The sequence below is a fragment of the Carcharhinus amblyrhynchos genome, chromosome 20 (genome assembly GCF_965287045.1).
Source record: "Carcharhinus amblyrhynchos chromosome 20, sCarAmb.v2.hapA, whole genome shotgun sequence".
NCBI classification, from domain to species: domain Eukaryota; kingdom Metazoa; phylum Chordata; class Chondrichthyes; order Carcharhiniformes; family Carcharhinidae; genus Carcharhinus; species Carcharhinus amblyrhynchos.
The window spans coordinates 36768019-36782237 of NC_137343.1; the positions used below are offsets into that span (position 1 = coordinate 36768019).

At 40.9% G+C, this 14219-nt stretch overlaps 1 protein-coding gene across 1 annotated transcript in view; it reads left to right on the forward strand.

Annotated features, from left to right (window-relative positions):
* Positions 1-14219, forward strand: part of ksr2 (kinase suppressor of ras 2) — a 350091-nt gene that overhangs the window by 157266 nt on the left and 178606 nt on the right. The window contains exon 5 of the mRNA XM_080208702.1: positions 12145-12326. Coding sequence (XP_080064828.1) covers positions 12145-12326 — 182 coding nt within the window. The remainder of the gene's footprint in view (positions 1-12144; positions 12327-14219) is intronic.

Genomic DNA, 14219 nt, shown 5'->3' on the forward strand with positions numbered 1-14219 from the left:
TAGGAGCAGGAGTAGGCCATCTAGCCCTTCGAGCCTGCCCCGCCATTCAATAAGATCATGGCTGATCTGAAGTGGCTCAGTTCCACTTTCCCGCCTTCTCCCCATAACCTTTAATCCCCTTGCCTATCAAAAACCTATCTACCCGCGTCTTAAATATATTTAGTGAGGCAGCCTCCACCACTTCAACGGGCAGAGAATTCCAGAGGTTCACCACCCTTTGAGTGAAGAAGTTCCTCCTCAGCTTCGTTCTAAACTGCCCCCCCCGTTATCTTGAGGCTGTGCCCTGTAGTCCTACTGTCCTTTCTGAGCGGGAAGAGCCTCTCCACCTCTATCCTATCCATCCCATTCATCATCTTATACGTCTCAATGAGATCTCCCCTCATCCTCTAAACTCTAACGAGTACAAGCCTAGTTTATTCAGCCTCTCCTCATAATTGGTCTAGAAGAGTCAGCATGGATTTGATAAGCCACATGGTCTCCTTTTGTGCCATAATGGCTCTGTGACTATCATAAACCATTTGGCTCACTACTATTATCAAGATGGGTCTGAGAGTTTTAGCACAACCAATTAATTGTTTGAAAACAAAGCATTGTGCTCAAACCTCTTGAAAAATATGGAATGGGATCCAACTGAAAGGCCTCATTGATTAACCAACTGATAGGCATTAAGTTCCCAGGCACAATCATTTCATTAGAGTTGTAGCCACATCTCTGTCTCTCTAAAGCGTGCAATGTGCATTTTGTGTCACCCAGCAGAGATCGCACTTCCTTAGAGATATTAAAGAACTGTAAGGAACAAAGGTAAAGAGAGGCAATAATTGGTGTGGAATTACCTACTGAAGACTCATTTTTCAAACAGCTTGTCTTCTACATGAATGTTTTTGTTTGTGGATTGAGGAAGGTTTTCTGACAGTTGTGTGCCACTCAGTCACATCAATCATATTGCACATGTTTGGATGTATCATAACAACATTTTGAATTAAATATATGTTCAAGCAGGAAAAAGGATTTTAAAAATTATTTGACTGGCAAATATGTCTTCAATCTGTTGGAAAAATGAAAAAGATAAGTTTTTTTTAACTGACATAGAAATCCTGAAGCCTTCCCCCATAGGTTATCTAGATCCTGATCATTGCTCGTAGTATGCAGAGGTGAAGTTAATTCAGAATGAAGACAGAGGTGCCTTTGGTGAATTCTCTTCCTGTCTCTTACATTTATTGAGAGGAAGAAATTTCAACTGGTGGCCATTGCCCCATTATCGAAATGTATCAGACCATAAATAAAGCCTGAGAAATTACATGAAGGGAATCTTAAAGCTCAAAGCGTGTAGCTAAAGCATTCATACATGGCAAAGACATGATTATTTCCCTTTCCAAAATCATGTACACATATGTATGTGTGTGTGCATGCCTATATGCACACATTGAATTTGCATAATAGTGTATAAAGCTGTAACCAAACCATATTGCTCACATATTGTCTTCAATCACAAAGGAATTATCCAGCTGAGGTTGATACACCAAGTTTGCACTGCCAATTGGGACCTCCACTGCTGTGTGCTGCAGGAAGTTATCAGCACAGTGGCCGTGATTTTCTGTCCGTGCTGAACAAATTTCTCTTCATCTCAGTCCTAACTGGCCTGCCTTTTATTCTGAGAGTGTCTCCCCTGGTTCTCGAACATCCCCAGCCATGGGAAACATCCTTCCGCTGTCTACCTTGTCAAGCCTTGTAAGAAGTTTGTGTGTTTCAATGAGATTGCCCCTCATTCTTCTAAGCTTTGGAGAACATGTGTCCAGTGTCCTCAGTCTTTCCTTATAGGGCAATCTTGCCAGCCCAGGAATCAGTCTGATATTCTTTTTTCCCAAATTTTTCTGTCACATTTCCAGTACTGGGCTACAGTGGCATTCAGACGCTCGCCAGAACTACGTAAAGGAAATGGATTTTCCAAAATCACAATGGGATTAGCACACTCATAGTTGGATAGTTGTTAGTAACTGATTGCCAGTCAAAAGCCTGATCAGTAAATCTGTTTCAAGATTTATAAACAAAGAAATTAGGAAACAGGAGTAGGAGTAAACCAATCAACCCCTGATCTTCTACCTCGATGCCATTTTCCCACAATATTCTAATATCCCTAGATATCTTTACTACCTAGAAATCTATTGACCCCTGTCTTTCTCCTCCCACCAATGTCATAATCTAAAGCTGTGAGCTACAGAGATCACATTTAAAAAACAAATCTCTTAAAGAGACAGTAACGCCACAGATAGAACAGGAGTCAATCCTTACATGCTTTCATATTTATTTATAGAATTACATATAGCAAGTTTACACCTCCTAAACCAACAACCATAATTTTAGTCTATCTACAGAGGGGTCACATGAATGCTGAATTAATTTCTATTGCTCTATCCCTTAACCACATTTGCCAGTTCACTTTAGCTACCTCTGCTTTCATGCCCTTATAATTGCCCTTATTTAAGTTTAAGATACTAGTCTTGGATGCTCTCCCTCAAATTTAATATAAAATAGCATCAATGCTACCTCGGGGTGCCTTTACAATGCGGTTGTTAATTGATCCTATCTCATTGCACAATACCAGGTCTAGTATAGTCTGCTTTCTGGTTGGCCGCAAAACATGCTATTCTAAGAAACCATTTCAAAAACTTTCTATAAGCTCTTCGTCTACACGACCTTTGCCCATTTGAATTTTCTTGTTTATATATAGATTAAAACTTCGCAAGATTATTACCATATTTTTCTTAAGAGCTCCCATTATCTCTTTTTTTTATAAACTCTTTCCTATCGTGTAGTTAAAATTAGAGGTACAACACTCCCACAACTGATTTCTTGCCTTTGTTATGCCTCATTACAATGCAAGCCACTTCTACATCCTGGTTTCCTGAATTTAGCTCAGAGTTCTCTAATGTGTCATCATTAATTAAGAGTCACCCTGCCATCTTTTCCTAACTTTCTGTCCTTCCTAAATGTCACATACACTTCAATTTTGTGGGGAGGTGGTGGCATAGTGGTTTTGCCACTGGGATTAGTAATATAGAGACTCAGTTCATTCTTTGGGAAGTTGGGTTCAAATCCCACCACTGCAGATAATGAAAAGTAAGAATCTGGAATTAAAAATCTAATGAGGACCACAAAACCATTGTCAATTGTTGTAAAAACCCATTTGGTTCACTAATGTGCTTTAAGGAAGGAAATCTGTCCTTACCTATCTGGCCTCTCTGTGACTCCAGAACCACAGCAATGTGATTGACTCTTAAATGACCCTCTGAAGTGGTTGAGCAAGCTACTCCGTTCAATGGCAGTTAGGGATGGATACTAAATGCTAGCCTAGCCAGCAGCACCCACATCCCCTGAATGAATAAAGAAAAATCCTGAATCTGTGTCACCTTGCAGCCATGTCTCTACAATAGCTACTAAATCATAATTTCTATTTGCACTGTCAGTTCATCTGCATTAATCTCCAATTTTTAGGTACAGAACCTTTAGTTCTGGCATCTGGCCTTTTCAGCTGATTTTTTTCTTAGAACTGCGCTCTGTCCTAGTCAATTTAACATTTCACATATTAGTACTTTTTTCTCTTGTCTCTACTCTGCTCAGCCACATCTTCCCAAATTTGATCCCCATGCCCCCACTATTCAGATTAAAACCCTATATATTTCCCTATTATGTGGCTCACAAGAACATCGGTCCCAGTATGGTTCAGGTTTAGACTGTTTCAACGGGACAGGTTTCCCATTCTGATTCCAGTGCCTCATGAACCGGAATCTACTTCTCTCTTACCAGTCATTAAGCCGCACGTTAATTTCTTTAATTTGATTTATTCTTTGCCAATTTTCACATGGCTCAGGTACTAACCCAGAAACTATTACTGTTGAGGTTCTGCTTCTTAATTTGATATCTATCTTCTCATACTGACCACGTAGAACCTTCTTTCTCATCCCGCCTATGTCGTTGATACCTACGTGGACCACTGGATCCTCCCATCCAATGGGGGAATGTGCAGGATGATGGATTAGCAGCGCAGCCAATGGGATGAAATACTGGAAAGTAAAAAAGCACATGTAGTGGGTCTGTATAGTTTTAATTCTAAACTTGTAGTGTGTACGTCACAAAATGATTGCATAGTGGAAAAAGACTGATAGAGCAACAGGATAATCATTTCAGTAGCAGTCATAAGAGACATAAAGTGTAAGTAGAGGCCACCGCGTGGATAGATTACATAATGAAACAAAGTGCCATGGAATAGTTTAGGATTAGAATTAGAAGCAGAAGTCCTCATGACTGAAGTTTTGGTGATTGCCAAAAATCCTGAAGATAACCTAATAAGAGATTCAAAAGAAATGGATTTCAAACTTGGAGGGAGGTTGGTGCTTATTCTGAGGCGCCAGTTGGGGGACAGTCAGCTTTGTCACATAAGTGGACTTTGAATGAAAAAGCCCTTGCAGATTGAATCTACAAGGCTGAAATGAAGAAGATGCAATATGCCCATGTTGCATTCCTGACCAAGTCAGATTCCACCTCCATTGGCTTCATTTGGGTATGCTTATCTGCAAATTTTAATGTTTTCTGCTTTGTAGTGATTCTGAAGTTGCAGTATAAAGCCAGACTGCTGGCTGACCGGACAAGAGTGAAAAACTCTTGTTGGGCTGCTGCATAGCTGTTCAAGCTGGACACTATAAACATGGCACTGCCATGTTCACATTGCTACAAGTCAATGTGTGGAACTTATTAGCCTTTGAATTACTTGAAGGAAGAATTGTCTCAATCTACACCCACTATGAACAAAATATTCTGTGGAAATGTGCACACCATACAGTGCTACATCTATAGTGATAAATTAATTTATCCACTGTTAATGATATGATATCCCCTTGTGAAGAACCCAAATAAAAATCAGTAATGTTTCTCTGCAGTATTCTCTACATTATAGTCATAAAATGTAGATTATGAAAGTCCTGTTGCAAATTAGAATTAAAGCTATCACATTGTTTTACTACAACATATTATAGATTTAAATGAAAGGCTCAACATGGTGTTAACACATTTACATCATCATTGCCATTAATCTATTTAATAGCTACAGACAATATTGTGGGCCTGTGTTGAAATCACTTCAGCTCCCATTTTGGATGTTCTGTTCCTCATTTTGACAAATACCACATGTCACTCGATACAGCTGTCTGATCTGATGCAATTAGGTGCCTTGTCCTGTCACGCAGTATTTGTGTTATTGTTTTTATCATATTCAAGTGCCAATAAATGTCTTGCTATTTTATAAATTAGTTTTCCAAATTATTTTGCCAAATGAATGCCTCAATTTCAAAAAGCCATTCATTTGTTCTCCGGTTAGAAATAATGGATCTGTCAGAAAGGCATGATGGCTTTACAATTTAATTACTATTCAAGATGAACTAATTTCAACGAGCACAAAATGTAATTGCTGCAGGAGGAAATCCTGTTGTATGATAATTATGCAGGAAACACTACCTCATGTCTTCAAGATTAAAGGGGAAACAATGTACTGTTCCAGTCATCTTCATCGTTTCAATGGGAGTAAAGAATAGGAACAATAAAGGTGCCTTTACAATACATTTGACTATTTTATCAGGAAACATCTTGTATCATCCGCCTTACATTAATCTGTTCTATGTCATGTAACCACTCAGTAACTAGTCAATTTTCTCATTTGATAAATGTTGACTGCTGTGTAATATTTCACCTTGGTTACACTCCATTTTAGTTTTTCTCTAATCATAGAATGCAATTGCATTTCTCCCATTGTTTCACTTTCCTCCCCAGTTTTTAAGAAGCAAGCACCACAATAGTTTTAGAAGAATGAGGGGAGATCTCATTGAGATGTATAAGATGATGAATGGGATGGATAGGATAGAGGTGGAGAGACTCTTCCCGCTCAGAAAGGACAGTAGGACTAGGGGGCACAGCCTCAAGATAAAGGGGGGGCGGTTTAGAACGGAGTTGAGGAGGAACTTCTTCACTCAAAGGGTGGTGAATCTCTGGAATTCTCTGCCCGTTGAGGTGGTGGAGGCTGCCTGGCTAAATATTTTTAAGACGCGGGTTGATGGGTTTTTGATAAGCGAGGGGATTAAGGGTTATGGGGAGAGGGCGGGAATGTGGAACTGAGCCACGACAGATCAGCCATGATCTTATTGAATGGCGGGGCAGGCTCGAAGGGCTGGATGGCCTACTCCTGCTCCTATTTCTTATGTTCTTATGTTCTTATACCACTGTCAAAATAAAAAATTTTAAAAAATTGTCAAACAAAATCTATATTAAAAGTAACATTTTTAAAAAGAAACTACAGACTTACAAACTCTCACTGTATTAATTTCTCCGCTTTTTCACAAACAGCACTAATAATTCCCGAGGGCCTTTGAATATCTGGTATGCCCTACCTCTCAATACTTAACTGTTACCACATAGCCAGCTGCCTGCAATAGGATGGGATATAGGGTGGGGGTCATTACAAGTGACAGATATGACTCCCTTTGCCTTCTGCTACCAACTAAATTGAATTTCATCCCCTTAAAATTTGCGATGAACTTAATATTAAAACTAAAAAAAAACTAAAGGATAAATTCAAAAATAAAACTTCATCAAAAATATTAATATTTGGGTTCAAGTATCGCAGATATCTTTGAGTCTTGCTACAAGGATGGTGCAAACTTATATTCACATTATGAACGCAGTTGTTCTGCAAGTTTCTACCTTGCGTGTATCTGGAGGGTTGCAAATATAGCACTAAAGCAAATCCAGAACACTTCAGTGAAATACCTTTTTATCATGTGTTAAAAAAGGAATTTGAAAAATAAAGATGGTATCATATAGGGGATTGATTTTTACTGGGTAACTCGCTCAGACATAAGGTAATTTTGACAGTGGTATGATTGAAGAACTATCATGATGCTTGCTTCTTAAAAATTTTGGGGGAACTGGAGAGGAAAGGCAATTGCATTCTATGATTAGAGAAAAACTAAAATGGAGTGTAACCAAGGTGAAATATTACAGAGCAGTCAACATTTATCAAATGAGAAAATTGACTAGTTACTGAATGGTTACATGACATAGAACAGATTAATGTAAGGCCATTTGCACCAAGAGGAGCAAATTCTTAGAGGTCAATCTCAAGTAATATAACTGGAATCAAGAAACTATTAGAATTGAGAAACACCTAGTCCTTAAATATACAAATGTAAGTTATTTAGCCTTTTTATGTAGTAATATCGTTTTCAGTTTGAGTGCACATGTGTAGAGTTAATTATTTGTCCCTCGTCATCTCCTTTAGGTCTTGTGGTGCAATGGGTAGTGCCCCTTCCTCTGAACCAGAAGCAGTGGCTTCAAATCCCACCCCAGGACTTGGTTGCCAAGGAAGGTGCATTCGTAATGCGGTCAGACAGGTTGTGTGTCAACCTGCAAAATCCTTCAAACATGCCAATGCTTTATGTGGAATGGCATATCTCAAGATATAAGCCTCTGATGACAGACTAGCTGTTCCAGGAACAACTATAGACACAAAGGTCTGCCTCAGTGCACCACTGGATGTGGAAAGAAAATTTCAATTGGAATTTCTCTCCTTTCAAAAAGTCAATTAATTATTTCTCCTGATTAACTCCTGAGTGACAGAGGCTGTGAGGAGGATCTTGAATCCACAAGAATGTATGCAATGGGGCTGGTTAAAAATAAATTTACAGATCCCAAACCTAACCTCAGCATGTCCCCAACACATCCTGTTTCAGTTTTAATAGAGGCTGATCAGAGAGTTTGAACACCATCTTTTCTCAGTGGCCCATGCCTTCATTTTCCCTCAATGTTTATCTTTAACCAATAGAGGCTAGCTTATGCAGGGAACTCAGCAGGTAAAAAGAGGCAAAAGTAATGAATAAGTGCATTGCACCTGGGCCAGGAAGAACAGGAGTATTTTCCTAAGTCCTCTAAGCATGTCCTCTTTACATGCCCCATGATCAGGCCCTTCAATGCCTGACTTCACCCCAATCAATTTCCAACTTATCCTACTCCTACCACCTGCAACAACCCTTCCGCTCCTACCCTGCTGATCTCTGTTTACTGTTATCCCACATGCCACAGCATTCTCAAAATGTTCATTGTCTTCTCCAAGTGATTCTCCCGTCTGTTATGTTCAGCCACCCGATTTATTTGATAGTAAATTCACAAGCTTTTGGGGTTTGTCCCTTCATCAGGTGAATGGAGAGTTCTGGCCTCAAACAGAGCATATAAAGCACAGTTTACAGATTACTGATTACAATGCAAATCTTTACATCTAACCTGCTGTTCAAGTCCTAAAGTGGCCGACAATGTGAGTGGAAGGAGCACTGATCACAGTTTAAAGAGATGTGTATTGTCTCCAGACAGTACAATAAGTGAGGTTTTGCAAACCCAGGCAAGTCACGGGGGTTACAGATAGTGCGACATGAACCCAAGATCCCTGTTGAGACCGTCCTCATGTGTGCGGAACTTGGCTATCAGTCTCTGCTCAGCGACTCTGCGCTGTCGTGTGTCATGAAGGCCGCCAACTCGGCATCACCACCAGCAACAACCAAGCCTCCCCCGGCACCACAGTAGAAAACGGCACTACCGCAGGGAGGTCCATTGTCAACTTGTCAAACTACACACTTCAACCAGATGAAATCAAAGTTCTCAGCTGAGGGCTCAATTTCTGCCCCACCACCAAAATGGACCCCATCAGTCTCGCAGCAGACACAGAGGAATTCATCAGGCGAATGAGGCTGCGGGAGTTTTTCCACAAACCCCAAGAGGCCAACAGTGAACACAATGAGACAGCCGATGAACGAGAACAGCCGACAGAGAGATCCACAGTGCAGCAACCTAAGAGGAAGGAGTCCAATTGGACTCCTCCAGAAGGCCGCTGCCCTCGACTGGACTTGTATGCCCAAACCATCAGGAGGTGCGTTAACACCAGATTCATCAGCCGCACTCACAAGACAGCCCTGAACATCACCCAAGCACAATGCAACACCATCCATGCTCTCAAGACCAACCACAACATTGCCATCAAACCAGCAGACAAAGGAGGGGCCATCGTCATACTGAACAGAACGGATTACTGTAAAGAAGTATACCGACAACTAAACAATGAGGAACACCACAGTTACCCACAGATCCGACCAAAGAACACAACTCGTCAACTCAACAATCTGATCAAGACCTTTGATCTGGACCTTCAGAACACCCTCTGTGCTCTCATTCCACGTACTCCCCACGTTGGAGATCTCTACTGCCTCCCAAAGATACACAAGGCAAACACACCCGGCCGTCCCGTCGTATCAGGCAATGGGACTCTGTGTGAGAATCTCTCCGGCTACGTCAAGGGCATCCTGAAACCCATTGTACAAAGAACCCTAGCTTTTGTCGCGACACTATGGACTTCCTACAGAAACTCAGCACACATGGAGCAATTGAACCAGGGACACTCCTCGTCACAATGGATGTCTCGGCGCTCTACACCAACATCCCCCACAACGATGGCATTGCTGCGACTGCCTCAGTACTCAATGCCAACAACTGCCAGTCTCCAGATGCAATTTTACAACTCATCCGCTTTATCCTGGACCACAATGTCTTCATGTTCAACAAACAGTTTTTCATCCAGACACACGGAACAGCCATGGGGACCAAATTCGCACCTCAATATGCCAACATCTTCATGCACAGGTTCGAACAAGACTTCTTCACCTCACAGAATCTTCAACCGATGCTATACACTAGATACATCGATGACATTTTCTTCCTTTGGCCTCATGATGAACAATCACTGAAACGACTATATGATGATATCAACAAGTTCCATCCCACCATCAGACTCACCATGGACTATTCCCCAGAATCAGTTGCGTTCTTGGACACACGCATCTCCATCAAGGACGGTCACCTCAGCACCTCACTGTACCGCAAGCCCACAGACAATCTCACAGTGCTCCACTTCTCCAGCTTCCACCCTAAACATGTTAAAGAAGCCATCTCCTATGGACAAGCCCTCTGTATACACAGGATTTGCTCAGATGAGGAGGATTGTGACAGACACCTCCACACACTGTTCATAAGAACAGGATATGGCGCTCGAGTCATAGATCGACAGTTCTGATGCATCACAGCAAAAAACTGCACCGATCTCCTCAGAAGACAAACACGGGATACGGTGAGCAGAGTACTCTTCGTCGTCCAGTACTTCCCCGGAGCGGAGAAGCTACGACATCTTCTCCGGAGTCTTCAACATATCATTGATGAAGACAAACATCTCGCCAGGGCCATCCCTACACCCCCACTTCTTGCTTTCAGACAACCACGCAACCTCAAACAGACCATTGTTCGCAGCAAACTACCCAGCCTTCAGGAGAACAGTGACCACAATACCACACAACCCTGCCACAGCAACCTCTGCAAGGCATGCCGGATCATCGACATGGATGACATCATCACACATGAGAATACCATCCACCAGGTACACGGTAAATACTCTTGCAACTCGGCCAACGTTGTCTACCTGATACGTTGCAAGAAAGGATGTCCCGAAGCATGGTAGGTTGGGGAGATCATGCAGACGCTACGACAACAGATGAGTGAACATCGCTCGACAATCACCAGGCAAGACTGTTCCCTCCCTGTTGGCGAACACTTCAGTGGCCACGGGCATTCAGCCCCTGACCTTCGGGTAGGCATTCTCCAAGGCGGCCTTCATGACACATGACAGCGCAGAGTCGCTGAGCAGAGACTGATAGCCAAGTTCCGCACACCTGAAGACGGTCTCAGCAGGGATCTTGGGTTCATGTTGCACTATCTGTAACCCCCGTGACTTGCCTGGGTTTGCAAAACCTCACTTACTGTACTGTCTGGAGACAATACACATCTCTTTAACCTGTGATCAGTGCTTCTTCCACTCACATTGTCGGCCACTTTAGGACTTGAACAGCAGGTTAGGTATAAAGATTTGCATTGTAATCAGTAATCTGTAGACTGTCTGTGCTTTATATGCTCTGTCTGAGGCCAGAACTCTCCATTCATCTGACGAAGGGACAAACCCCGAAAGCTTGTGAGTTTACTATCAAATAAATCGGTTGGACTTAAACCTGGTGTTGTCAGACTTTTTACTGTGTTTACCCCAGTCCAACGCCGGCATATCCACATCATGTTCAGCCACCACATGACTCCCACAGTCTCCAGCCCATCTACTGTTCACTCCTTTGTTGTTAACCTGTCTAACCGACAATCAGCATCTCAATCCAGCTGGCTGGCAGGTGAGGAAAACCTTTGTAAAATTTGAGATTTAAATTGTTACCGTTTCTCTTCTTGCCTCTAAGCAAATATTGGTGTCATTAATAACAAAACTCTGGCCAGCAGAAATAAAGATCCTCTCACTGTGTCTGTTAATGTAACTATAGATAAGTGGTTCTCTAAATTAACATTTTCTTTAACAGTTATATTCCTTCCAAGTATAAAAGAATGCGGGGAGATACACCATTGAACTATACTCTTCAAACTGACCTCACAAATTACAACAACATACACTTAAATGTGACCTTTAATCTAGTTGGACATCCCATGATTATTCATAGTATCAAACAACAGCCAGAGAAAAGGTAAGGGAAGTGATTTATAAAGGTGGATTTTAAATAGTCTTTTGATGGTGAAGATGGAGGCAAATCGTGTTCTTAACCCTTCAGTTGAAACAAAAAGGCTAAACATGACACTTGCAGGCAAATTTTAATTTTCTGATATGTTCCTTGATATTTTTCACTGACCCAGAAGTTAGATCTGTGCAAAATGAAGAGCTGCATTGTATTTTAAATATGCCTATCCACTATTTTATATCCATTGTTCAATTTGTTGAAATATTTGCATTGGGTACTAAGAATTGAAATGTAATCAATCCCACAGTAACATCCCAGAAAGTTATTCAAGAACTAATCAAAGCTGAACAGAGGGCAGGAGTATTTTGGCATCTCTTTGAATGTCCTGCTCTGGTTGTTTCTGTGTCATTATTGTTTGTAAGCAGTGAGTCTTTCATGGGGGATGGTTTTGCACACGTGAACAGGTCTTTACTGATTTGTTACCTTTGTATCATTCTGCCAGAGCAAAGAAAAAGAGCAAACCTCTAAACCTGAAGATTCACAATAGTGTTGGTAGCTGCGAGAACATCCCTGCTCAGCGTTCCCCTCTTCTCTCCGAACGTTCTTTGCGCTCCTTCTTTGTTGGACATCCGTCTTTTCTTCCTTCTACTCCTCCTGTTCACACTGAAGCCAATTTCTCATCAAGTAAGTAACCACAAGTGATTTTGAATTGGTTGCTGGTTGAACAGAGCAGTTGTTGATGCAGTGGTGCACCTTTTGGAAGTTTACCAATAATAGTTGGCTATGGTTTTATCAGGTTATCCAAAATGGTATGTTTGAACCAGTGTTCTTAGATCACTTGTTTCAGCTGTAGCATGCACTCAGAACCACAGCAGAGTTGTAATTCCAGTTTGCCCAATTCAAGATCTGACCGGAAATTCATTGAAGAGTCTTATGATGATACGTATTAAGGAGCAAAGCTTCGTTTTCACGATCTTGAAGGTTTTCTTAATTGTTACAGTTCTTGATTCCATAGCGATGTTGTCAATACAATTCTAATATCTTCGTAAGAGTGAAAGCATTGGTGTTCTAGGAAGTACAGTAATTAAAATGGTAGCAGTCAGATCTGTTTAAAATCTTAGAAGTGCTTTAGAACTTCAGCTGTGGTAATTCTGATGAAAACCTGCCATATTTGTGCAGTAACAGGAACTTATGCTAATCATTTTTGGAGGAATAAATATTTATTAAAAGGAGTAGAAAAATTAACTCAGCATATAGAAAAAATATTGACCAGAAAGTATAAGAGTGACTTGTTTCAGTTTTTGATTCATATCAATATGTGACATCAGAGTGGATACCAGCTTTAGACTGCACACAGCTTATAGGGATACATTGGTGTTTCCTGGCTTTCTTCAATGACAGTAAAATTACAGGGCTAGTGACATATGGCATGTGTCAAAACAGTTCTCCTTTGTGATTCCAAGTATGTTACAGTGGGACTTCTTTTGTCACAATTGATCCAAAATGAAGCTGAGAGGTTGATTTATAGCACAAAGGATGGAGGCAGGGTAGGAGGCTCAAACTTACATCAACCTACTGCTGAGCATCTTGGAAGGGAAGTCAGCCTCACCAGACTTGATAAAGTCTGTCACACAAGAACTTGAATTAAGCAACCAGTGATGTATGTACGTGGCATTGATTTTGGGCATCAGAGTGACTGACACGTCATTAGTGGATATGTGTAGATTCTTCTGCCATGCTGATGGCATTTGACCATCATATATTTCATGGGGAAGTTCTCAAATTTGATATAAAAGTTACTGGAATGTATTAATATGGAGGCTGTATGAATACGTATTCTGACGTGAAGAAATCTGAGTTGATCAGCAAAGTATACCTGGATGGGCACAATAAGAAGTCACACAGCACCAGGTTAAAATCCAACAGGTTTATTTGGAATCACGAGCTTTTGGAGCACTGTTCCTTGTATCACCTGATGAAGGAGCAGCACTCTGAAAGCTTGTGATTCCAAATAAACCTGTTCGACTTTAATCTGGGGTTATGAGACTTCTTACTGTAATCACCCAAGCCCAACACTAGCATCTCCATATCATACCAGCATGCGGGCAGAGACATCGATCTGGGGATGAGCTCAAAGGCCACGTCAGGACCATGTAACAAATCTGCTCTGGTCCATTTCTGTTGCAAATCAATGCAGCCACAGTCTGTCTTGGTTAAGTGGAATGTTTCCCAATATGAAAATAATGTGCTTTTTACATTGGGTAAACAGGATAAGTAAATGGTTTATGGAAAAATCATCATGTCGACAGGTGCCCAATTGTGATGGTGATACAAATGAATCCCGTAATCATAATTAATGACATAGTTATAGAAAATCATTAAAATAAACTATAAACAATTAAAAGATTCACAATTATAAACATTTAAGTATACAAATAATTATATGTTGCAAAATGCAGGTTTGCTTAATTAACAGAATAAAAATGAATGATTTTATGCACTTTGGACTTTAATTTAATTTAATACATTGTCAGATTGAGTTCAAGAATTCTCTATTATTTATTTTTTATGAGTTCC